Source organism: Oncorhynchus nerka, linkage group LG2, assembly GCF_034236695.1.
Source record: "Oncorhynchus nerka isolate Pitt River linkage group LG2, Oner_Uvic_2.0, whole genome shotgun sequence".
NCBI classification, from domain to species: domain Eukaryota; kingdom Metazoa; phylum Chordata; class Actinopteri; order Salmoniformes; family Salmonidae; genus Oncorhynchus; species Oncorhynchus nerka.
In genome coordinates, this window is record NC_088397.1 from 73,923,950 (window position 1) to 73,949,077 (window position 25,128).

The 25,128-nt window shown below is 42.8% G+C and overlaps 2 protein-coding genes across 3 annotated transcripts; both read left to right on the top strand.

Moving 5' to 3' along the window:
• The first annotated feature begins 657 nt into the window (after positions 1–657).
• On the top strand, positions 658–15,561 carry LOC115146132 (prostacyclin synthase-like). 2 transcript variants are annotated; one of them, XM_029687972.2, is made up of 10 exons: positions 658–769; positions 2,933–3,056; positions 3,342–3,517; positions 4,683–4,829; positions 5,054–5,181; positions 6,763–6,971; positions 9,128–9,293; positions 9,747–9,928; positions 11,362–11,513; positions 13,449–15,561. In XM_029687972.2, the coding sequence occupies exons 1-10, from the start codon at positions 699–701 to the stop codon at positions 13,597–13,599; spliced, it is 1,506 nt and encodes a 501-aa protein (XP_029543832.1). In that variant the 5' UTR covers positions 658–698; the 3' UTR covers positions 13,600–15,561. The 2 variants fall into 2 exon arrangements, with proteins under 2 accessions (XP_029543832.1, XP_029543841.1); XM_029687981.2 differs by lacking the exon at positions 13,449–15,561 and adding an exon at positions 12,880–13,000.
• Positions 15,562–22,723: 7,162 nt separating this feature from the next.
• Positions 22,724–24,249, top strand: LOC135572936 (potassium voltage-gated channel subfamily B member 1-like). Its single transcript, XM_065021850.1, has 2 exons — positions 22,724–23,397; positions 24,205–24,249. The coding sequence occupies exons 1-2, from the start codon at positions 22,822–22,824 to the stop codon at positions 24,247–24,249; spliced, it is 621 nt and encodes a 206-aa protein (XP_064877922.1). The 5' UTR covers positions 22,724–22,821.
• The last annotated feature ends 879 nt before the right edge of the window (positions 24,250–25,128 follow it).

Below are 25,128 nucleotides of genomic sequence, written 5' to 3' on the forward strand. Positions count from 1 at the left end.
AGCATGTGTGGAAAAATAAACTGCCATTTGCCATACTTTCACACAATATTCACAACCATTCTCAAGGCAGTGTGAATCCTTGCTGCAAAGATGTATTGCTGAACATGATGTTTGTGAAAAAGTAGACAGCAGAGTAGAGAGAGGCATGTCTTTACAAGAGCTCTAGAAGTAGAAGAGGAGGAGTCCCTTTATATAAGTTCTCTCATTGTAATGGAATGTTCTTACTCTGATGGTTGAGAGAGACAGGATAAGTCAACAGAGGAGAGATGATTCAGATTGGGTACTTTTCTGTTCAGAAGCAACTGCCAAGTACCAATTATAATTATAGGACTAAATGGGATTTTGGTACAGAAAGTATGACCTTTTTTTCACACACAACAGTAAGGAGATGTTTAAGACAATTCACTTTTCCGTTAGGAACATCTGCAGAGAATGACCAAAGCCCTCTTATATATATGTTTGAATCATTCTTGAGAAATACTTATGGAGGATTTTCATTTCAGTTCCCTTGTTGTCATGCAGACAACATGTTGGTAGAGCTCCACTGACAGAGAGAAACTAAGATGACACACACCTGTCACCAACCCCGCCCACCTCCACCCCACGCCTCTGTTCTACTGTAGGGCTGCCACTTGACTATAAAGCCCACATCTCCAGAGGAACACATAACACTGTCAATCTCTTTTTTAACAGGGAAAATGTTATGGACTATACTTTTAATGGTCAGTGGTCTGCTCGCTCTCGTCATGCTTTACTCTTCCCGCACAAGGTAATTGTTCTTCATATTTCTTGAACATTTGGATTGCAAAACAAAACATTGTAAATCATTTAGGTGTAATTTGTCAGTGTAACTTGATACAGTTGAAGTCAGAAGTTTACATACACCTTAGCCAAATACATTTAAACTCAGTTTTTCACTATTCCTGACATCTAATCCTAGTCAAAATTCCCTGTCTTAGGTTAGTTAGGATCACCACTTTATTTTAAGAATGTGAAATGTCAGAATAATATTAGAGAGAATGGTTAATTTCAGCTTTTATTTCTTTCATCACGTTCCCAGTGGGTCAGAAGTTTACATACATTCAATTAGTATTTGGTAGCATTGCCTATAAATTGGGGCAAACGTTTCGGGTAGCCTTCCACAAGCTTCTTACAATAAGTTGGGTGAATTGTGGCCCATTCCTCCTGACAGAGCTGGTGTGACTGAGTCAGGTTTGTAGGCCTCGTTGCTCGCACACGCTTTTTCAGTTCTGCCCACACATTTTCTATAGGATTGAGGTCAGGGCTTTGTGATGGCCACTCCAATACCTTGACTTTGTTGTCCTTAAGCCATTTTGCCACAACTTTGGAAGTATGCTTGGGGACATTGTCCATTTGGAAGACTCATTTGCGACAAAGCTTTAACTTCCTGACTGATGTCTTGAGATGTTGCTTCAATATATCCACATAATTTCCCTCCCTCATGATGCCATCTATTTTGTGAAGTGCACCAGTCCCTCCTGCATCAAAACACCACCACGACATGATGCTGCCAACCCTGTGCTTCACATTTGGGATGGTGTTCTTCAGCTTGCAAGCCTCCCCCTTCTTCCTCCAAACATAACGATGGTCATTATGGCCAAACAGTTTTATTTTTGTTTCATCAGACCAGAGGACATTTCTCCAAACAGTACGATCTTCATCCCCATGTGCAGTTGCAAACAGTAGACTGGCTTTTTTTATGGTGGTTTTGGAGCAGGGGCTTCTTCCTTGCTGAGCGGCCTTTTAGGTTATGTTGATATTGGACTCGTTTTACTGTGGATATAGATACTTTTGTACCTGTTTCCTCCAGCATCTTCATAGGGTCCTTTGCTGTTGTTATGGGATTGATTTGCACTATTCGCACCAAAGTACGTTCATGTCTAGGAGACAGAACGTGACTCCTTCCTGAGAGGTATGACGGCTGCGTACTATTGTTTGTACAGATGAACGTGGTACCTTCAGGCATTTGGAAATTGCTCCCAAGGATGAATCAGACTTGTGGAGGTCTTACAATTATTTTTCTGAGGTCTTGGCTGATTTATTTTGATTTCCCCATGATGTCAAGCAAAGAGACACTGAGTTTGAAGGTAGTCCTTGAAATACATCCACAGGTGCACCCCCAATTAACTCGAATGATGTCAATTATTCCATCAGAAGCTTCTAAAACCATGACATCCTTTTCTGGAATTTCCCAAGCTGTTTGAAGGCACAGTCAACTTAGTGTATGTAAACTTCTGACCCACTGGAATTGTGATACAGTGAATTATAAGTGAAATAATCTGTCTGATAACAATTGTTGGAAAAGTGACAGGTGTCATGCACAAAGTAGATGTTCTAGCCGACTTGCCAAAAACGAGTTTTAATGACTCCAACCTAAGTGTATGTCAACTTCCGACTTCAACTGTATATTTAAGTTATATTGTAAACGTGTTCTCTTCCTAATATTGAACATTGCTGTGAAAACCGTAACAAATGTCTCACTTCCTCAGTTACAAAGAGATTGACTTTCTACACAGAAATCAATTCATGAAAAGAATGTCAGGGTTATACATGTCTCACTGATTATACAACATTCTTGAACATGCAGCGTAGACCATTAGGCCATGATTATATGGTTAGTCAAAACCCATTGTTAATCCTATGTCATATGTCTACACTTCAGTACTATTGTTAGTCACTTTTTTGGTATTTATTAGGATCTCAATAACGCAGCAGCTACTCTTCTTGGAGTCCACACAAAACATAAAACATGACATGATACAGGATTTTAATAGACAAGAACAGCTCAAGGAGAGCCCACACATTCAACTACTTTAGGGCATCTCCCTAACTGTAGCTCTGAAACCAGTTGGTTTTGTGTGGGAGGTGAAGTGTTCATCTTGGTTAGCAACTGTATGTCTGTTTCTCCCAGAAAGAAAAATGAGCCACCATTAGTCAAAGGCTTTATTCCATGGCTGGGTCATGCCCTGGAGTTTGGAAAAGATGCTGCAAAGTTCCTAACACGGATGAAACAAAAACATGGTGACATTTTTACGGTAAGATTCTCTATACATTTTTGTGACCAGGTACCTGTGTACCTCGTCAATCTTCATCACTTTCTTTATGTCTTTGTTAGTGACATAGAAAGGGTTGCTGTGAACCTGTAGAAGTTATTTGACTTTCAAACGCTTCTTTAATCTTTATGGCATCTAGTGCTATGTGCATCTCCAATTCACATTTCTTTTGCTTTCACAAACAATACTATTGTAATGTGTAATGTGACTCTGACAGTCGTGCATAGACAATGCCATGACTTTAACGTTTGAAATAATGTCTTACAGGTGCGTGTTTGTGGTCATTACATCACCGTACTGCTGGACCCTAACTCCTATGACGCAGTCCTTGATGACACAGCCTCTCTGGACTTCAGTCGCTATGCCCAGGTCCTGAAGCAGAGGATCTTCAACCTGAGACTACCCAATCACAACCCAGACACAGAGAGGGCCTGGATGGAACAGTAGGTGTTCTAGACCTGTATGCACATGACCTCAAACCTGACCTCACACCTATCCACACACACATGACCTCACACCTGAACTCACACCTATCCACACACACATGACCTCAAACCTGACCTCAAACCTGACCTCAAACCTGACCTCACACCTATCCACACACACGTGACCTCACACCTGACCTCACACCTATCCACACACACATGACCTCAAACCTGACCTCACACCTATCCACACACACGTGACCTCACACCTATCCACACACACATGACCTCACACCTGACCTCGCACCTATCCACACACACATGACCTCACACCTATCCACACATACATGACCTCACACTTGACCTCACACTTGACCTCACACCTGAACTCACACATGACCTCACACCTGACCTCACACCTATCCACAAACACACATGACCTCACACCTGACCTATCCACACACACATGACCTCACACCTGAACTCACACCTATCCACACACACATGACCTCAAACCTGACCTCAAACCTGACCTCAAACCTGACCTCACACCTATCCACACACACGTGACCTCACACCTGACCTCACACCTATCCACACACACATGACCTCAAACCTGACCTCACACCTATCCACACACACGTGACCTCACACCTATCCACACACACATGACCTCACACCTGACCTCGCACCTATCCACACACACATGACCTCACACCTATCCACACATACATGACCTCACACTTGACCTCACACTTGACCTCACACCTGAACTCACACATGACCTCACACCTGACCTCACACCTATCCACAAACACACATGACCTCACACCTGACCTATCCACACACACATGATCTCACACCTGACCTCACAACTATCCACACCCACCTGACCTCACACCTGATCTCACACCTATCCAAACACACCTGACCTCACACCTGATCTCACACCTATCCAAACACACCTGACCTCACACCTGATCTCACACCTATCCACACACACCTGACCTCACACCGTAATGTACAGTTCCCTGTCAAGGACAATAGAATATAAGAAAATAGAAAATAAACTAACTAATAAGAAATTTATCTCCACCAGAAGACTACATGCACATACATCTAATTCCATCTGTGTTAACATATTGTAGCAATAATCTGTCCTCTCCATCATATCCCTGTCCAGGCACTTCCAGGGCCCCAGCCTGGCCAGACTGAGCAGCAGCATGCACCTCCACCTCCAGACCCTGCTAAGGGAAGAGGAGAGGAGCTGTATCCCAGCAGAGTGGAGGCAGGACGGACTTTTCAGCCTCTGTTACAGCCTGCTCTTCAGGTAAAAACCAGAACTAAATTATGTCTGTGCTGGCCAGCTACTGTACATGTGTTAATAGTCATCCTGCTCTTCAGGTAACATCAGAAATGTTTCAGGGTCACTGGCCTGGGGGTTAATTTAGGGTCAAATTAGAGTATCATGCCTGGACCAAATTGCATAACTCTTACACACAAGAGTTAATACCTACTCTTACACAAGAGTTACACTTATTTCTGTCCTTATAGGGCTGGGTATCTCACACTCTTTGGTACAGAGAAAAGCAACAACGTCACTGAACTCGCTGCTGTCTACAAAGAGTTCCGCAAGTTCGATGGTCTTCTCACAAAACTGGCTCGTTCAACCCTTAAGCAAGGTACATACTACAGAGCTTAATCTAATGTACAATATGTAGTCATACATTACTCATATGTATACAGTATTTATCTATTCATAAACACCAGTTGTTTCTCTGTACCTGTCTCTCTGTCTGCCTGTCTTTCTATGTAGCGGTCTCTGTTTTCCTGTCTCTCTGTCATCTCTGTGTACCTGTCTCTGTTTGCCTGTCTCTCTGCCTGCCTGTCTTTTCGTGTACCTGTCTGTTTACCTTTGTCTCTGTCTGCCTGTCTCTCTGTGCACCTGTCTCTGTTTACCTGTCTCTCTGTCTGCCTGTCTCTCTGTGTACATATCTCTGTTTACCTGTCTCTCTGTCATCTCTGTGTACCTGTCTCTGTTTGCCTGTCTCTCTGCCTGCCTGTCTTTTCGTGTACCTGTCTGTTTACCTGTTTCTCTGTCTGCCTGTCTCTCTGTGTACATATCTCTGTTTATCTGTTTCTCTGTCTGCCTGTCTCTCTGTGTACCTGTCTCTGTTTACATCTCTCTGCCTGCCTGTCTCTCTGTGTACATATCTCTGTTTACCTGTCTCTCTGTCTGCCTGTCTCTCTGTGTACCTGTCTCTGTTTACATCTCTCTGTCTGCCTGTCTCTCTGTGTACCTGTCTCTGTTTACATCTCTCTGTCTGCCTGTCTCTCTGTGTACCTGTCTCTGTTTACATCTCTCTGTCTGCCTGTCTCTCTGTGTACCTGTCTCTGTTTACATCTCTCTGCCTGCATGTCTCTCTGTGTACATATCTCTGTTTATCTGTTTCTCTGTCTGCCTGTCTCTCTGTGTACCTGTCTCTGTTTACATCTCTCTGTCTGCCTGTCTCTCTGTGTACCTGTCTCTGTTTACCTGTCTCTCTGTCTGCCTGTCTCTCTTTACATCTCTCTGCCTGCCTGTCTCTCTGTGTACCTGTCTCTGTTTACATCTCTCTGTCTGCCTGTCTCTCTGTGTACCTGTCTCTGTTTACATCTCTCTGCCTGCCTGTCTCTCTGTGTACCTGTCTCTGTTTACATCTCTCTGTCTGCCTGTCTCTCTGTGCACCTGTCTCTGTTTACATCTCTCTGCCTGCCTGTCTCTCTGTGTACCTGTCTCTCTGTCTGCCTGTCTCTGTTTACATCTCTCTGCCTGCCTGTCTCTCTGTGTACCTGTCTCTGTTTACATCTCTCTGTCTGCCTGTCTCTCTGTTTACATCTCTCTGCCTGCCTGTCTCTCTGTGTACCTGTCTCTCTGTCTGCCTGTCTCTGTTTACATCTCTCTGCCTGCCTGTCTCTCTGTGTACCTGTCTCTGTTTACATCTCTCTGTCTGCCTGTCTCTCTGTGCACCTGTCTCTGTTTACATCTCTCTGCCTGCCTGTCTCTCTGTGTACCTGTCTCTCTGTCTGCCTGTCTCTGTTTACATCTCTCTGCCTGCCTGTCTCTCTGTGTACCTGTCTCTCTGTCTGCCTGTCTCTGTTTACATCTCTCTGCCTGCCTGTCTCTCTGTGTACATATCTCTGTTTATCTGTTTCTCTGTCTGCCTGTCTCTCTGTGTGTGATCTGGCCTCTCTAACCTGTGTCTCTCTCTCTATGTCGATAGAGGAGAAGAGGACAGCAAGCCTATCCCAGGAGCGACTGTGGGAGCTGCTGTCCCCAGCCTGGCTGAGCAGAGGAAAGGGGTCAGAGAGCATAGATCATGGGCCAGACAGCAGCTCCTGGCAGCAGAGTTACCTCAGGCATCTACAGAGGGAAGGAGTGGACACAGAGATGCAGAGACGAGCCATGCTGCTTCAGCTCTGGGCCACCCAGGTGACAGAAGACAGAACAGACTAATCCTTTCACACAATGTTCTGACACACCCCGATGACCAAATACACCTTCTCTTCCTGTGCCTTCTTTGCTACTAGTGGCCCTGGCATGAATGAGTTCACAGGATTTTTCTCTCCCAATGACTCATAACGTCCATGTCAACACAGTTGACTCATGATACCATTATGTGAGAAGTAATGAATGTGAAAAAGGTTTCCATTCATGTGTTTCCATGGCACCTGTTATGTGTTGTCTTAGACAATGGGTCCACACATTCCAGATCACAGCCCTCTGTGGAAAAAAGAAGAGTTGGCAGGACACCCAAACCAACCTGTCTAATTTCAAACAGAAATGGACAAATGTGTCAGAATACATCTGAGGCATCAGAATATGTTCTCAAAATGAGATCAAGACATTAGGCCTAGTGTGCAAATGTAAGGACAATTTAGAGGTATCATCTGTAAATGTTGATGTTAAAATCCAATATAGATCACAGCAATGAAGTTGTCTCCAACTCTATATTCATGAGCTCCAGAGGTGGTTTAATAACAGGTTCCTTGTGGCTTCCTTCCTCAAACCAGTCCCAACAAGTTGTGATGAATGAGCTGTTGTTGCACTGTGTGGCCAGATGGGAGAGCTAGTGTGCTGTCTGTATGTCTGGCACTTGTCTCACCATAAGTTTCAGAGCAGCAAAGACGCACAGGTGCCATTTGTACCAGGCCCTCTCTGCTCCCGTAGGCACTTTGATGCTCTGTTCAGCCTGGAGCACTGGAGCCCTAGTCGGCCTACTCAGACCAGGGGAGTGCTAGAGAGTCCTTGGCCAAGATGGTACCTGTCTCTCGGGACCTTGAATCCCTTGCCAGGCTGGGATAGGAGAGGGCAGCTTGTCTCTTAGCATCAGTGTATCCTGCTTATTGATGTTTGTTCTGCTGGACATCTGGCCCAGTCACAGTTAGACAGTGCCAGGAAGAGGAGCACCACTGAAACATATTAGAACTGAGGGTGAGGAGAAGGTAGTGTGTTGTAGTTTCTGTCATGACCAGTCACACAGAGAAGAGGTAGGCTTCCTCAGTGTAAAATACAATACTGACTGAATTTCAGTCTCTTCCATCGCAGATGCTTCATCACATGCTTTACACCCAACATGCTCTCATGTTGATACAAAATATAAAAATGTATTGCAACATAGTTATGAGAGCTTTATGTTTATGGCTCTGTATGTGTTGTTGGGGATTGGGGCGGAGGCAGTTCCACAGCCCAGTGAATCTCTGAGCTAGTGTCATATTCAGTCCATCACACACTCGACTGCTCCCCTGCTGTCAACACAACTACACCAGTACACAAATACACACTCAGAAGAGTTGAGGAGGAAACAAAGTGTCTTACTGTGTACACCAGTGAATTTTCAATTGGAATTCCAAGTTTTTGAATCTTAATTTATTCTTGATTTGCAGGAAAACACTAAAATGTCAGTAAAAACATGCAGCATATTCATTGACTATTTATACTGTAAGACTCCTACTCTTCCCCCTAAAGTAAACTGAGATGAAGCTTTCCAGTTTGTGGAGCCTAGTGTTCATCATATGGGATCTGTGATGGGACAGGCCAGTGAGTCACTCAGAGAGCCACTGGACCTCGTCTTTACCTTGCATTAGCCCTGGCTGTCATTGGATCAGTGAAGACCTGACCTGTGAGAGGAAATGGTGAAGAGAGAGGCTCCCTGAACCGACAGCAATTATCGTCTGACTGTTCAGACAGACTTCTCAGCCCTCTGTAGACTTTGACCGCCCGGTCTACACAGACCTGACAGCTCTAAAGGCCGCAGTACCATGATGTAAGGAAGGACTAAAAGAGAAAATAAAAGACAGAGAAAAGGGGGGGGAAGAGAACATCCGTGTGTAGATTTCTCCAAACACACTTCCATTTTCTCCTTGAGGCTTCTGGCAGTGTGTTCAAAGAGTACAGTATATGTACTCTGATTTGTCTGCTTTGTCTAACCTTGCAGTATACCAAGCATGATGTTGCAGTTAATGGGTTCACTGTCTTTGATGGGCTCAGAGTAAGTGCTGTGTTGGATTTGTCTAACCTTAAAGTTCTGCTCTGTAGTACACCTGCTGTTTCTGAACTGACTGAGTCTGTGTTGTGTTTTATTCCAGGGTAACGCTGGGCCTGCTGCCTTCTGGCTGCTGGGTTTCCTGCTCACCAACCCTGAGGCCATGAGAGCAGTGAAGGAGGAGCTCAGAAGCCTGGCTCTGCAGGAGGACGGCTCCCTACAGCACCACCTTCTGGACACACTGGAGCACCACAGCACACCTGTTTTTGGTAAGAGCCCCAGGCAACCTCTATTATTCACTCGCTGTCTCTTCCACCTCAGAGCTCTCAGGGCTCTCTGCCAGCCAGCCAAAGACATGCTGTAAAATATTGAACTGAAGCTCTGAACTGGGGGGGATAACCTGTGAAAAAATGAGAGATTCAGAGAGCTGAATAAGTAAAGATGGATAAATATACGTTTTTTAACAGTAGTTTAATGAAGTTATGATGTGATATTATCCTCTTCTCATGTATCCACAGCTTTCCAGAAGGAAATACCTCTAGTGTTATGATTATGTAGCCTGGTGCCAGGTCTGTTTGTGCTATAGCTAACTCCTATGGTCATTGTCTACCACTGGAGTTGACTTTACATTATAAACCAATCTGGGCCAAAGGTAATGATTATGAGCTCCTTCACTCCCAACCCTCTCTCATCATGTGTATGATACCTTTCCCCAATCAAAGACAGTGTTCTGAGCGAGACCCTGCGTCTGACTGCTGCTGCCCTCATCAACAGAGAGGTGATCCAGAACACGACCCTTCGTCTGGCCAGTGGACAGGAGTACCACCTCAGACAGGGGGACAGGGTGTGTCTGTTCCCCTTCCTCAGCCCGCAGATGGACCCTCAGATACACCACGACCCACAGGTAATACAGCACAATACGGTTACCTGACAAACACCCAGTTGGTGTTGAAATAATGTCATAATAATCTAAGCACTGGAAGCATACCAGTATACAGATGTATTTGACATTACTATTCAGTCTAGTCCACCACCTGTTAATACAATGAATCTAAATGTCGTGTCTTTACTATCATTAACTGAAGACTGATAGTTTTTATCAAAGATTCTCTGTAATTAGTTACTACGCGATCAACTGATTAATCACGTAACTAATTAGGAAGTCGGGGCACCAAGGAAAAATATTCAGATTACAAAGTTATCATTTCCTAAAATAACTTTTCAGATATTTTATCTGATCAATTAGTCTTTGAATTAATTAATTGTTTACTTTACCTCATGTTAGTCTCATTCCAAACGTCATAAATAGTTGGTTATCTGCACGAACCCAGTCTTCACTATGAGTCATCCATACATCAATTGTCTTAAATTATTTATTTATTACTAACTAAGTAATTCACAGAAATGCATAAACAAACAAGGTAAATGTAATGATAGGAGAATTTGCCCTAGTGGGCTAAACCGGCATGGCGGCTTGTTAGACAAAAGGGGAAGCGGGGGTCGACTAAGAAGTCACTACAGAGTGATAATTATAACAATTAAAATGCTAATCGTTTACACATGAACGCTCACTCATTCGGGAACAATTGCAATCAATATATATATTTACGCTCAGTGTGTCATCTTGATCGCTGGTGAAAAGTTTGTGTCTTTTGTAGAATTGTCCATCTCCCCTCCCTCTCTCTCTCTGTCTTGGTTAGAGGGGATAGTTCAAAGTGACATTCGTTATAGAATGGGTGTTTCAGCGGTTGTCGTTCTTCGCGTTCAATGATACCGAATTCCTAGCTGCAGACTAGTAATTAGTATCAAAGACTTGTTCTTATTCTGTCGGTATCGATAGTCTAAGAGTTTTACCACGTGGTATGGTTAAAAGATTCAGCAATGGTTTACAACCTTTGTCCTCCTAATGGAGAAAAACATGGTCTGCAACCTTTGCCCATCTCGTAATTGAGGTAAGCTCAGTCTGCTGATAATTCCTCAAAGTTGGGTTTTATTTGGAATGGCAGAAAAGGGGCTGTCCCAGGAGGCCTGACCCTAACTGGGCTCAGGGGCGGTCCTCTGATTTAGTTCAAATCAAAAGGGAATTGTATTTTTCTTCATTAAACAGTCTAAAATCATATTACACAATTATACAAACAGTATCATACTCACTCATTCATCGTATACAACAATTAGATGTAAACCTCATATCTGAGGCTATTATATAAACAGCGTTGTGGTAATGTGGCCACACCGTCTCCCATGAGCTTTCCCAAGTTGTGACAAACGGACCAGTTCGCAGCTGGATTCTTCACCGATCTTTTATACTTTCTTCTTTTCTTCTTCTCTGCTTTACAGACATTTCAATATGACCGCTTCCTAAACACAGACGGGACAGAGAAGAAGAAGTTCTATAAGGATGGGGAGAGACTGAAATATTACACCATGCCATGGGGTGCAGACAAGAACATGTGTGTTGGGAGACACTTTGCAGTCAGTGGCATCAAACAGTGAGTATAATATGACATTCTACACCTGTTGTTATTGACAATGACCATAGGAGTTGGCAAGACAGCACAATCAGATCCGGAGGCAGGTTACCTCACACTAAGCTTAGTACATCCAAACCACTCCACGTTTGTTATGCTATTGCATAAACATTTTTGGATAGATGTTTCCCTAATGAATGAGTTCATTAGTAAGGTATTAATGATTAATGAGGCATTTACAACCACATCAAGATCGCTACCTTAGGCTATGTATCTGTAGTGTGTAGTGCTGTATAAAACAACTAAGCAAATCCACTTCTCAGGATCAGTTCTTTATTTATATTAATCATTCTGTCTGCTTAGCTGTCAAATGTTTGGTACAGTGTCATGCCTTGACCATAGAGAGCCCTTGGGGTTCTCTATAGTGCAATAGGTCAGAGCGTGACTAGGGGGTGTTCTAGTCTAGAATTTCTATGTTGGTGTGAGTATGGTTCCCAATTGGAGACAGCTGATGATCGTTGCCTCTAATTGGGGATCGTACTTAGTGTGGTCCTTTTCCCACCTGCGTTTGTGGGATATTGTTTTGGTTTAGTGTTATGTGCGCTATGAATTTAATGTTCGTTTAGTCTTTTGCTTTTTGAGGGTTCACTTTAATAAATATGTGGAACTCTACTCACGCTGCGCCTTGGTCAGCTCATGATGTATACGACGAACGTGACATACAGATGTAGGATCTTAATTTGATCACTCTGTTGCAGGAACATTTTCCAGCAATGCAGGATTTTTTTTACTTGTAGTGTTTTTGAGGTTTAAAAAGGATTCTGAAGTTTGTCATTTTCACTTTGCAATTTCAGACTTGTTTCTCCCTTGAGAAACAAATTATCAATCCTACAAATATGTCCATTAATTATAATCAACGTAATAATTGTTGTCCTGTTGCTGTAGGATTTATTTTCCTGTAGCAAACTGACTAGGAACTTAGCAAACTAAGTTCCTACACCTGTATCTCTATAGAGTTTAAATTTGTCGTAAATTATTGAAATGGCCATTAACGGCTTTGAGTGCTATAGTTTATGCTGTATCGATGTGCAGTCGTATAGGGGTCCTCGAAGACGATCACAAACTGCTGATGTGTGTGCCTTTCTGTGGAAGATATTAGTAGTTTAAAGGTCCAATCCCACTAATCCACAGTGAGATTAAGAAGCAGGTGGTAGAACAGCTGTAGACATACAGTATGGGATTTACCATATGTGAGATATGCAAATATTGTATTACATGGCAGACAGAATGTAATCTGAATGCAATCTACAACTGTGTACTCAGAGATACATTCAGGTCTGATTTTTTTTCTCAACTCATGCTCCTCTCCCCTCTCTGTGACTGTCAGGTTTGCATTCATGGTCCTCTCCCCTCTCTGTGACTGTCAGGTTTGCATTCATGGTCCTCTCCCCTCTCTGTGACTGTCAGGTTTGCATTCATGGTCCTCTCCCCTCTCTGTGACTGTCAGGTTTGCATTCATGGTCCTCTCCCCTCTCCCAGGTCTCTGTGACTGTCAGGTTTGCATTCATGGTCCTCTCCCCTCTCTGTGACTGTCAGGTTTGCATTCATGGTCCTCTCCCCTCTCTGTGACTGTCAGGTTTGCATTCATGGTCCTCTCCCCTCTCTGTGACTGTCAGGTTTGCATTCATGCTCCTCTCCCCTCTCTGTGACTGTCAGGTTTGCATTCATGCTCCTCTCCCCTCTCTGTGCCTGTCAGGTTTGCATTCATGGTCCTCTCCCCTCTCTGTGACTGTCAGGTTTGCATTCATGCTCCTCTCCCCTCTCTGTGACTGTCAGGTTTGCATTCATGGTCCTCTCCCCTCTCTGTGACTGTCAGGTTTGCATTCATGGTCCTCTCCCCTCTCTGTGACTGTCAGGTTTGCATTCATGGTCCTCTCCCCTCTCTGTGCCTGTCAGGTTTGCATTCATGGTCCTCTCCCAGCTGGACCTGGAGCTGTGTGACCCGACTGCCACCGTTCCTCCGGTCAACCCAAGTCGATATGGTTTCGGGATGCTCCAGCCTGACGGAGACCTGGAGGTCTACTACAGACTCAAGACTCTGCACTAGGTCATGACCCCTGACCCCATACACCATCCTGATTTTAGATTTAAAAGACTCCAAAAAACGGTCAATCATTTCAGGTCCAGTACCATCGTTGGGCCGCGGGTGTAAAAGATTCAGCAGACTGCTGGCATTACACATCTGGATAAAAGACTACTGTAGCTCTGCTGAAGTCACTTACATTGATAACTTTGACACCTTCTGGAAACAGAAGATACTCTACAGGAATGACGGAAACCATCCAAATCATCTTGGCTCATGGACTCTGTCCACGCATTTCAAGGCTGTGTTGAAACAATGACTTTTCCTACCTTTGTGACAATGAGTCGTCATAATGCAGCATCAAATGTACACGATCCTAGGGGCATTGGCAAACACAATGTAAGTAATTTAATTGATGTACCCCTAATTGCACCGAATACTTCTGTTTATCCTACAGCTGTTGCATGCAGTAATCATGTGCCTATGAACCAGTTACACTGTTATCACTGAGGCGGTGTCCCCTAGAAGGAAGACCGCTTTGTGCAGCTCATCCTGCACCATCAGCTACAATGTAAATAACATGAGTAAGTTTACTTCTGATAAGCTTCTCAATAAAGCATTACAAACAATCAAGCGACCCAGAAAATTGCTAAAAATAGCCCATATTAACATATATAGCCTAAGAAACAAGGTCCATGAAGTGATCTTGCTTGTAACAGATGACATTCATATTCTGACTATCTCTGAAACTCACTTAGACCTTTGATGATACAGTGGTAGCAATACATGGTTACAACATCTACCAAAAAGACAGAAATGCCAACGGAGGCAGTGTTGCAGTGTCTATATTCAGAACAACATTCCTTTAAAGCTTAGACATGATCTAATGTTAAATACTGTTGAAGTAATATGGCTACAGGTTAATTTCCCTCACCTAAATCCCATTCTTGTGGTAAGCTGCTATAGACCACCAAGTGCTAACTGTCAGTATCTGGTTAATATGTGTGAAATGCTTGCTAATGTATGTGATATGAATAGGGAGGTATATTTTCTGGGTATTGAATGGCTATCATCAAGCTGCTCACTCAAGAAAAAACATCAAACTGTAACCAGTGTCTGCAACCTGGATCAGGTTGTCAGTCAACCTACCAGGGTAGTTACAAACAGCACAGGAATTAAATCATCAACATGTATTGATCACATCTTTACTAATGCTACAGAAATGTGCTTGAAAGCAGTATCCAAATCAATAGGATGTAGTGATCAGAATATAATAGCCATATCTAGGAAAACCAAAGTTCCAAAAGCTGGGCCTAATATTGTGTATAAGAGGCCATGCAATAAGTTTTGTAGTGATTCATATGTTGATGATGTAAATAATATTGTCTGGTCTGTGGTGTGTAATGATGAGCAAACAGAAGCTGCACTTGAAACATTTATGAAATTGCTTATTCCAGTTACTAATAAGCCTGCACCCATTTAAGAAAATGACTAAATACTGTTAAATCCCCTTGGATTGATGAGTAATTGATCAATTGGATGGTTGAGAGGGATGAGGCAAAAGGTAAGGCAAATAAGTCTGGCAGCCCAACTGATTGGCAAACGTACCGCAAATTAAGAAATTGTCACACCTTGATCTGTTTCACCCGTCTTTGTGATTGTCTCCATCCCCTGTGTATTTATACCTGTGTTCTCTGTTTGTCTGTTGCCAGTTAGTTTTGTTCGTAGAACCTACCAGCATTTGTTTCCCTGCTCCTGCCTGTTTCCTGTTTTCTATTCCTTCTATTCTATTCCCTCCTTTCTATTCCATTTTGACCAGTCTGCCCACCCTGAGACTGCCTGCCGTTTTGTACCTTACCCCACCGTTCTGGATTATTGACCCCTGTCTGCCTTAACCTGTCTTTCGCCTGTGCCTGTGATTGTAATAAACTCATCACTTCTACACTGTCTGCATCTGGGTCTTACCTAAACGTGATAGAAGTCGTGACTAAACTAAATAAAAAATAAAGATAAACTATACTATGAAACAAAGATCAATTATTTAAAGATGTATAGTATTACGCTTTGGAGCACCTTAAATTACATTTTGGGGAAAAAGGCCAACTCGGCTCCATCATTCATTGAATCAGATGGCTCATTCATCACAAAGCCCACTGATATTACCAACTGCTTTATTACTTTTTCATTGGCAAGATAAGCAAACTTAGGGTTGACATGCCAGCAACAAATGCTGACACCACACATCGAAGTATATCGGACCAAATTATGAAAGACAAGAATTGAACTTTTGAATTCCGTAAAGTAACTGCGGAAGAGGTGAAACTATTATTGTTGTCTATCAACATCCACCGGGGTCTGTCAATCTGGATGGAAAATTACTGAGGATAATAGCAGATGATATTGCCACTCCTATTTGCCACACCTTCAATTTAAGCCTACTAGAAAATGTGTGTGCCCTCAGGCATGGAGGGATGTCATTCCGCTACCCAAGAATAGTAAAGCCAGATGTGTTTGACCAGATACAATGCTATTTCACAGTAAACAAATTGATAACAGACTTTCAGCACACTTACAGGGAAGGACACTCAACAAGTACAGCACTTACACAAATGACTGATGTGAGTAAGACATTTAAACTTGTTAACCCTCGCAAGGCTGCCGGCCCAGATAGCATCCCTAGCCACGTCCTCAGAGCATGCACAAACCAGCTGGCTGGTGTGTTTACGGACATATTCAATCGTTCCCCATCCCAGTCTGCTGTCCCCACATACTTCAAGATGGCCACCATTGTTTCTGTACCCAAGAAGGCAAAGGTAACTGAATTAAATGACTATTTCCCCGTAGCACTCACTTCTGTCATCATGAAGTGCTTTGAGAGGCTAGTCAAGGATCATATCACCCCACCTTACCTGCCACCCTAGACCCACTTCAGTTTGCATACCACCCCAACAGGTCCACAGACGATGCAATTGCCACCACACTGCACACTGCCCTATCCCATCTGGACAAGAGGAATAGCTACGTAAGAACGCTTATTTATGACTACAGCTCAGCATGCAACACCATAGTACCCTCCAAGCTCATCATTAAGCTGGAGGCCTTGGGTTTCAACCCCGCCCTGTGCAGTTGGATCTTGGATTTTCTGACAGGCCGCCCCCAGGTGGTGAAGGTAGGAAACATCTCCACTTCGCTGACCCTCAACACTGAGGCCTCATATGGGTATGTTCTCATCCCCCTCCTGTTCTCCCTGTTCACCCATGACTGCGTGACCATGCACGCCTCCAACTCAATCATCAAGTTTGCAGACGACACAACAGTAGTAGGCTTGATTACCAACAACGAGACAGCCTACAAGGAGGAGGTGAGGGCCCTCGGAGTGTGGTGTCAGGAAAATAACCTCTCACTCAACATCAACAAAACAAAGGATATGATTGTGGACTTCAGGAAACAGCAGAGGGAGCACCGCCCTATCCACATCGAAGGGACAGTAGTGGAGAAGGTGGAACATCCAGAAGGTGAGGTCAGTACAGGTGCATCAAAGCTAGGACCGAGAGACTGAAAAACAGCTTCAATCTCAAGGCCATCAGACTGCTGAACAGCAATAACTCAGAGAGACTGCTGCCTACATAGAGACTCACTAGTCCCTTTAAACAATGCCACTTTAATGTTTACATATCTTACATTACTCATCTCAAATGTATATACTGCATCTTATACCATCTATTGCATCTTGCCAATGACGTTCAGCCATCACTCATCCATATAGCTATATATAGATATTCTTATTCCATCCGTTTAGATTTGTGTGTATTAGGTAGATGTTGGGGAATTGTTAAATTACTTGTTAGATATAAATCTACTGTCGGAACTAGAAGCACAAGCGTTTCGCTACACTGACATTAACATCTGCCAACCATGTGAATGTGACCAGTAAAATTGTATTTGATTTGACTGAAATGACCGCAACACTTAATAAAGAGCTGCAGTCAGTTTCAGAATGGGTGGCAAGGAATAAGTTAGCCCTAAATATTTCTAAAACTAAAAGCGTTGTATTTGGGTCAAAACATTCATTAAACCCTAAACCTCAACGAAATCTTATAATAAATCATGTGGAAATTGAGCATAGAGCCATGACTACATGGAACTCTATTCCACATCAAGTAACTGACACAAGCAGTAAAATTTGATTTAAAAAAAGATGAAAAAAAAACACCTTTTGGAACAGCAGGGACTGTGAAGCAACACAAACACACACACACATAGATACAGTACATCCACACACACAGATTTAATACTGTAGATATGTGGTAGTGGTGGATTTAGTACTGTAGATATGTGGTAGTGGTGGAGTAGGGGCATGAGGGCACACATTGTGAAATATGTGAATGTACTGTAAAGTGATTGAAATTGTATTACTGGACCCCAGAAAGAGTAGCTGCTGCCTTGGTACCAGCTATAGGGATCCATAATAAATAGAAATACAAATTGCTGCAATAGAACTAGGACATGGCTAGCCTGGTCCCAGATCTCTTTGTGCTGTATTCCCATGTTTGGCATTTTTATTGATTTATATTATTTAACCTTTACTTAATTTTTATTTATTTATTTCACCTTGCGACTAGGCTATGACATGACTTCATCATGTTCCTGAAACTGACTGACTTTATTTATATTGTCAATATTGTTTTTACATTAGAACTATATCCCATGTATATCTCTGAATAATAAATGCCTTGCATATGTAGGGCCAATATATCTGAAATAATTGTTTGTGTTGCTTGTGTCTCTCAAGACTAAATGCCTTGAATGAAGTGCACATCATAATAGTCATAGTCGTGGCCAATTAATTAAATACATTGCATCTAATAGGCTTTGAAGCACGACGACATTCAGGGGGGTTTAGGTGACAGAATTCATTGCAATATTTCAACAAATGGTAGGCCTACATCTGTCTGGATGTATGGGAGGGCATTAATAATCCCTCTCTAGGGTTGGTTGTGTTCGTATGGATTGGATTGGAAAGCGATTCTTGAATATAGTGTACCACATAATCTCTTGCGTTGGAATCATTGATTGGTCGTTTTCCACCAGCCTGTGGTGGCATTTTTGTACCAAACAACATGTTATATTGTGAAGAATACGATTGCAGCTCCTTGGTTCAGTTATGTAAGGGTTAAACGCATCAACGTGAAGCTGGGCAGTGAAGCTGCATGCCGCGCCGCGTTTCGACCTTTTGCGCTAGAGTAGCATACCAGTCGCGCCGCCCTACTCCAAGACAGGAGATGGGGAAAACACTGGTGTGGAAAACCGTGTGGATTCACAACATACTTGTTGATCTTCTCTATTAAAATAGAAGGGCGTCATCCTAGTCGGACTAAATCAGTGTATAGGAGGATTCTTATCTAACCAAAAGGCGGAGGAGATCCAGAGTGCCACGGAGGCAACACCGTTTGAAACGGAATGGATCACAAACCGTGCCGAGAGTAGGCTAATTAACCTAAAGCCGTTTCCTCATTTTTCCTCGGATATTTAATGTTTTCAACTCTGCCTCTCGATACGGTCTGATGAGCCAACCTAAAGTTAAGGTACGCGGGACTGAGGCTTCTTCCATATATTCAAATAACAGGTTGTATTTGTTGTTCTCCTTTATAAACAAGTATTGCTAAATGCTTATTTGCTATTGTTATCAACGTAATATCATTATTTTTAATACGGACATTTTGTCCTGCTATATATGAATAGCATGTTAGGCTACACCAAGGATGACATTAATGGGCAACAAACCCCTATTGAATGGGCAAAACGCAAAATGCAAATCAACATTGAGGAATTGTCCTTCAGAGCAGGGGAAATCGCAGGGGAATTGGTACAGCATTAAAATCCTGTATTTTTGAAGATGCATATTAGGACGTTGTGTAGCCTATACAACTCTCACATAGATCAATAGACAATTACACATACATTTGGTTATTTCGGTTTCCAACCATGGTTGATGAATCCACAATATTGACATCCTGGGAAAAAACAGGATATTTCTATTTAACCTTTATTTAACTAGGTAAGTCAGTTAAGAACAAATTCTTATTTACAATGACGGCCTTCCAAAAGGCAAAAGTCCCCTTGGGGGCCTGGGATTAAAAATACAATATAAATATGGGACAAAACACACATCACAACAAGAGACAACACAACACTACATAAACAGAGACCTAAGGCAGCTACACTATGTGTATTAAAGTAGTCAAAAGTTTGGGATTTGGTCCCATATTCCTAGCATGCAATGATTACATCACAGCCAAGTCACCCGTGACACAAGTCAGTATTAGACTGAGGACTTTGGGAGATGACATGGAAACCTGCCACTAGGGGACCCCTGATTCCAATGGTTGCAAGTTTGAATCCTTGATAAAAAGTAAATATTTATATTTTTGTTTTATGCCTATCCAAAAATGTAACCCTTACCTTAGCCATTCAGAGTTCATGCCTAAAGTCAACCTTAAATACTTCAACATTTGTCGCTTGGAACAACTTTGAAATTTGCCATTTGAGAAACGTGAACGAACGTCTCATTCCGACGTGAGAACGTCTCATTCCGACATGGTAGTACATCAACCTTGTGACTCTACAAACTTGCTGGATGCATTTGCTGTTTGTTTTGGTTGTGTTTCAGATTATTTTGTGTTCAATAGAAATTATTGGTAAATATTGTAGTGTCATTTTGGAGTCACTTTTATTGTAAATAAGAATCTAATATGTTTCTAAACACTTCTAAATGAATGCGAAGCTACCATGATTACAGATAGTCCTGAATGAATCGCGAATAATGATGAGTGAGAAAGTTACAGAAGCACAAATATCATACCCCCAAGACATGCCAACCTCTCACCATTTAAAAAACAGGGGGGGTTAGCATTTTTTTTGGGGGGGGGGGGTGATATTTATGCCTCTGTAACTTTCTCACTCATCATTATTCACAATTATTTCAGAATGATCCGTAATCATTGTATCAGGATTATCCGTAATCATGGTAGCAGTATTATCTCAAGTGCTGGACTACAGAGTCAAAACAACAATAAATGTGTCACTGTCCTAATACTTGGAGCTCACTGTACATATTGCAGAGCGCAAATCAATTGTGTAACTTCTTTGACACAACAGTATTGATGTAGGACTTGATTGTCTGGAACGGAAAATACATTAGTCCACCACATTTTTGTATCTTCAAGACAGAAAGGATAGGTCTACTGTGCATGTTAATGTGTTCTGTTCAGTTGTTGAACATTGCTGCTTTGATTTTGAACCATCATTTGAATACAAATGCATGCAAATGGTTGATTAGTGAGGGAGGGACAGAGCATGCCGAAACATCCATATTCAACCGACATTGTGGATCCTTCCCCTGGTACTGTATGGCTCTGTGATCATCCAAAGCATTCCATATACAACAGAGCAGGCTACTGAAAGACAGGGCGGGAAGTGATGGTTTGTTTTGATTTGGGAAGTCGTTATAAACGGTTGAAGAAAACGTCTTGTCTGAGTTGTAGAGGGACACCATTAAAACACCAGATTTAGGAAAGGCCTGCCATAGTAGCTTTCAGTTCTGTCATAAGCCTACCTTATACAGTATATGTATTCAGTTCTTCGGCATGGTTGAAAATGGCTCTCAGTCCCAAACGTCTCTAGGCTATTATTTCTACAAGGAAAAATGGGTTTGCATGACTACAGAGTTTTGGGTATTATGGCTCTATCACTTATGAACTGCTTTTGTAGGTGTTATAGACAGGTTGGTTGTTCAGCAACAGAACCAACGGGTGTCCAACTATGGGGAAAAACAGACGGGTTGGCATAGAATGCTGACAACATGTAAACTATATTTAGTCTCCAATGTTTATTGAAAACATAAATACATTTGCACAATGAGCACTTGTCTCTCAAATACATCATTACAGTTGATGGTTAGATGGCTAGCGAATTTTATCCACATTAGCATAAACATAACATCAGTCAAAACAAGACATGGTATCAAGAACAAGATAAAACTAGCTGAAAGAGCCACCTACAATTTCCTATATGGCAGCTCTTTGTCATTGTTGCTAGCTATCTGGCCATCCAGAATCACAACACATGGACTTCTGTCCTATTGAATCGCGTGCATCATTTCCGTGACATTGTCAACTAACCCGTCTGTCTGTACAGCCAGGGGTGTAAAGTACTTAAGTAAAAATACTTTAAAGTACTACTTAAGTCGTTTTTTTGTGGTATCTGTCTTGTCTTAATTGATTTAATTCACTATTTATATTTTTTCCAACTTTTACTTCACCACAATCCTAAAGAAAATAATGTAAGTTTTACTCCATACATTTTCCCTGACACTCAAAAGTACTCGTTACATTTTGAATGCTTAGCAGGACAGGAAAATGGTTAAATTCACAAACTTAGCAATCCCTGGTCATCCCTACTGCCTCTGATCTGGCAGACTCACTGAACACAAAAGCTTAGCTTCATTTGTAAATGATGTCTTAGTGTTGGAGTGTGCCCCTGACTATCTGTAGATAAAAAAAACAAGAACATTGTGTCATTTGGTTTGCTTAATATAAGCAATTTGAAGTGATTTATACTTTACTTTTGAAACTTAAGTATATTTAAAACCAAATACTTTTAGACTTTTACACAAGTAGTATCTTACCGGGTGAATTTCACTTTTATTTGAGTCATTTTCTATTAAGGTATCTTTACTTTTACTCTAGTATGACAATTGGGTATTTTTCCCACAACTCTACAGCAACATGAACAGTGTACCATTAAATATTTAGAAGCATGCTTATTTTCCCCAAGTGAACTCGCCCTGGTTCCTCTCACGCAGTCGAGTGAACAGCGCACGCTGTCGTTTCAGCACCAGTGAAGAGTGGACATCGCTCACTTGAGCCGCTGCCACGTCCCCACTCACTATTCAGAAAAAGCGTGTGGACAGGACAGTACTCTCAGTCTGAGTATATTACCATCTATTCACTCTTTTAGCATGGAGAACTGTTCTGACTATAGGTCACTGTGACTGCCTGGGCTAACTGCTCTATTTTAAAATCTTGTCATTGACATTTTTCTTATTCTCCTCTCTTTTTTCCCCTCCTTCTTCCCCCAGATTCAAGGATGAAAGAAAACAAGCACAAATGTAGACTGTAACTTTTCCCCATCCGGATCTTGCCTGTTGGACAAATTGGAACTCGGTGGAACTCTCGTTAGTTCAAAATGGAGAAATCCTCAATGGGATTGAATAAGAATGGCTCGCGATCGACCGCATCACTACCCCCGGAACCGGCGTACATAATCCACAGCAAGTCATGCTACCGCCGGGTAAGGCTCAACGTTGGGGGTCTTCCACATGAGGTCCTCTGGAGAACATTGGATAGGTTACCACGCACCCGGTTAGGGAAACTACGAGACTGCAACACCCACGACTCACTCATGGAGGTATGTGATGACTACAACTTGGACGAGAACGAGTACTTTTTCGACCGGCACCCAGGGGCGTTCACGTCCATTTTGAACTTCTACCGGACCGGTAAGCTCCACATGATGGAGGAGATGTGCGCCCTGTCGTTCAGTCAGGAGCTGGACTACTGGGGCATAGATGAGATCTACCTGGAGTCCTGTTGCCAGGCCAGGTACCACCAGAAGAAAGAACAGATGAACGAGGAGCTCAAAAGAGAGCAAGACACCTTGAACGACAGAGAGGGAGAAGAGTTCGACAACACGTGTTGTGCTGAGAAACGAAAGAAACTCTGGGACCTTCTGGAAAAGCCCAGTTCGTCTGTCGCAGCCAAGGTAACCTTTCATTCTAAATATCATATGTGGACAGTATTCCTTTAACTTGTTTATCATGACTTATTTTTATTGATAAAAATGCTCCACGTTATAGCAGTGGAAGAGAGAGATACAGAGGGAGAGAGAGAGACAGAGAGAGAACTGATTAATTAAACATGTGTGACTACTGGGGCGGCAGGGTAGCCTAGTGGTTAAAAGCGTTGGACTAGTAACCGAAAGGTTGCAAGTTCAAATCCCCGAGCTGACAAGGTACAAATCTGTCGTTCTGCCCCTGAACAGGCAGTTAACCCACTGTTCCTAGGCCGTCATTGAAAATAAGAATTTTCTTAGTAAAATAAAGGTAAAATAAAGGTAATAAAAATAATTAATCAGAATTAGGAAAGTCAATCAGAAAACAGTCATAGCTTCTGTGCGGTCATGATGGGTTTATTTATATTAGGGCCTAATCGGGCCTGCTGAAATACAATCACTATTCCTTTGCTGCGTTACATCAACGTAATACCAACCATGAGCCCCAGGAGTGATGTGATCAGGTGTAAACTGGAATGGATGAGCTCAGCCAGCATTGTTCATTACTTCTTCCTCTAAGGCCATGTCAGGAGGGCTCAGCTAGAGCTAGCTTCCTTCACGCTGCTCAGAGAGCGAGAGCGCGAGTTTTAAATAATCTTTATTGGGTCTGGGGGCCCACCACACAATAAATACTCATACAAAACCACAGTTACACATCAATTAAAAACACAACTCCAATTCCTCCTCCACAGTAACTAAACACAATAGCCTCTGAATACCCCATATACTCAAAAACAGATCAATGTTGTTGACAAGTTTATAATAGGCAAACTCAAGCCTTAGTCTCGCTGCCAACATTCCCACCACATCCACAGAACCCTGTCCCCGAATACTGTTCTTTCGAGTCTTCCACATCGCTAATTTTGCTGCCCCTAACACAAAATTAAGCAACACAACTACACCCTTTTGACTGAACCTGTACTTTGGCCCAAATATATACAGTTGGGAAGAGAAAACCTCTCCCAACGTTGAGAACCAATCAGTGATCAGTTCAATCATCCCGACCAACCTGGGACACAGTAAAAACAGATGTGCCAGAGATTGACTCGGCACAGAATGGACACCCTTCCCCAACAGTAGGATCCAGGTGTACCAGATGCAGAATGGACACCCCTCCCCAACAGTAGGGTCCAGGTGTACCAGATGCAGAATGGACACCCCTCCCCAACAGTAGGGTCCAGGTGTACCAGATGATTGTTGGTGGCTATAGCTCCATGTATTATCCTCCATTGGAGGTCAGCTGTCCTCTTATCAATAGGCAGTTTGTATAATTATCGTCAACAGCCTTTGGAGAGGCACCTGGACCAAGCACACCCGCCCACCTCATCAATTTTACCTCTTCCAGGGAAGAGGCATGGGACACCTTTACACATATTCTGAACATGGCCTTCTTTCCCACCTCCTTGAACTCCCCCAGCTCTGGGGTATGGAAGGCAAGCAGCGTCCCCACGTCCTCCTCGAATGCCCCCATCGCACTGATTGCACTAACAATCAGTGCAGGGAACACATAATCCAGACCCTCCTTCCACCGATCAGAATTGGAAGTGTCAGTCACATACTGCAGATGAAGCACTGGCAAGGAGTCGCAGACCTCAGCAACGACCTTCCTCAGTAGGCGAGATGATCGGATCCCCGCTCTTTCTCCCAGCTCCTCCAACGATC

Bases quoted from the DNA above. Each gene is read 5' to 3' on its own strand.
- LOC115146132 (XM_029687972.2), top strand. From the start codon at position 699: ATGTTATGGACTATACTTTTAATGGTCAGTGGTCTGCTCGCTCTCGTC. The intron at 770-2,932 runs GTAATTGTTCTT...TGTTTCTCCCAG, and splicing joins CTTTACTCTTCCCGCACAAG to AAAGAAAAATGAGCCACCAT. The intron at 3,057-3,341 runs GTAAGATTCTCT...AATGTCTTACAG, and splicing joins AACATGGTGACATTTTTACG to GTGCGTGTTTGTGGTCATTA.
- LOC135572936 (XM_065021850.1), top strand. From the start codon at position 22,822: ATGGAGAAATCCTCAATGGGATTGAATAAGAATGGCTCGCGATCGACC. The intron at 23,398-24,204 runs GTAACCTTTCAT...ACTCAAAAACAG, and splicing joins GTTCGTCTGTCGCAGCCAAG to ATCAATGTTGTTGACAAGTT.